The sequence below is a fragment of the Carlito syrichta genome, unplaced genomic scaffold (genome assembly GCF_000164805.1).
Source record: "Carlito syrichta isolate Samal-C Ts95f unplaced genomic scaffold, Tarsius_syrichta-2.0.1 Scaffold287760, whole genome shotgun sequence".
Lineage (NCBI taxonomy): Eukaryota > Metazoa > Chordata > Mammalia > Primates > Tarsiidae > Carlito > Carlito syrichta.
The window spans coordinates 311,714-312,671 of NW_007231856.1; the positions used below are offsets into that span (position 1 = coordinate 311,714).

The 958-nt window shown below is 59.8% G+C and overlaps 1 protein-coding gene across 1 annotated transcript in view; it reads left to right on the plus strand.

The window, feature by feature from the left end:
• The window catches only part of CASR (calcium sensing receptor), a 33,375-nt gene that overhangs the window by 32,003 nt on the left and 414 nt on the right, over positions 1-958 (plus strand). The window contains 1 exon segment of the mRNA XM_021709937.1: positions 85-958. This exon segment is cut by the window's right edge and continues 20 nt beyond it. Within this exon segment, the coding sequence (XP_021565612.1) occupies positions 85-958 (874 nt within the window).

Consider the following 958-nt stretch of genomic DNA (forward strand, 5'->3'; position numbering starts at 1 on the left):
CCCCCCCCCCCCCACCTACCCACACGCTCATAAACTTGGGTCTGCGCTACACAGTAACTAACTCTTGGCTGGGACATTTTACAGATGCAAGCGCCTGTGACAAGTGCCCAGATGACTTCTGGTCCAATGAGAACCACACGTCCTGCATTGCCAAGGAGATCGAGTTTCTAGCGTGGACCGAGCCCTTTGGGATCGCGCTCACGCTCTTCGCGGTGCTGGGCATTTTCCTGACAGCCTCCGTGCTGGGCGTGTTCATCAAGTTCCGCAACACGCCCATCGTCAAGGCCACCAACCGAGAGCTCTCCTACCTCCTCCTCTTCTCCCTGCTCTGCTGCTTCTCCAGCTCCCTGTTCTTCATCGGCGAGCCCCAGGACTGGACGTGCCGCCTGCGCCAGCCGGCCTTCGGCATCAGCTTCGTGCTCTGCATCTCCTGCATCCTGGTGAAGACCAACCGCGTCCTGCTGGTGTTTGAGGCCAAGATCCCCACCAGCCTCCACCGCAAGTGGTGGGGGCTCAACCTGCAGTTCCTGCTGGTCTTCCTCTGCACCTTCATGCAGATCGTCATCTGTGTGATCTGGCTCTACACGGCGCCCCCCTCCAGCTACCGCAACCACGAGCTGGAGGACGAGGTCATCTTCATCACGTGCCACGAGGGCTCGCTCATGGCGCTGGGCTTCCTGATCGGCTACACCTGCCTGCTGGCCGCCGTCTGCTTCTTCTTCGCCTTCAAGTCCCGGAAGCTGCCGGAGAACTTCAACGAGGCCAAGTTCATCACCTTCAGCATGCTCATCTTCTTCATCGTCTGGATCTCCTTCATCCCGGCCTACGCCAGCACCTACGGCAAGTTCGTCTCCGCCGTGGAGGTGATCGCCATCCTGGCGGCCAGCTTCGGCCTGCTGGCCTGCATCTTCTTCAACAAGGTCTACATCATCCTCTTCAAGCCGGCCCGCAACACCAT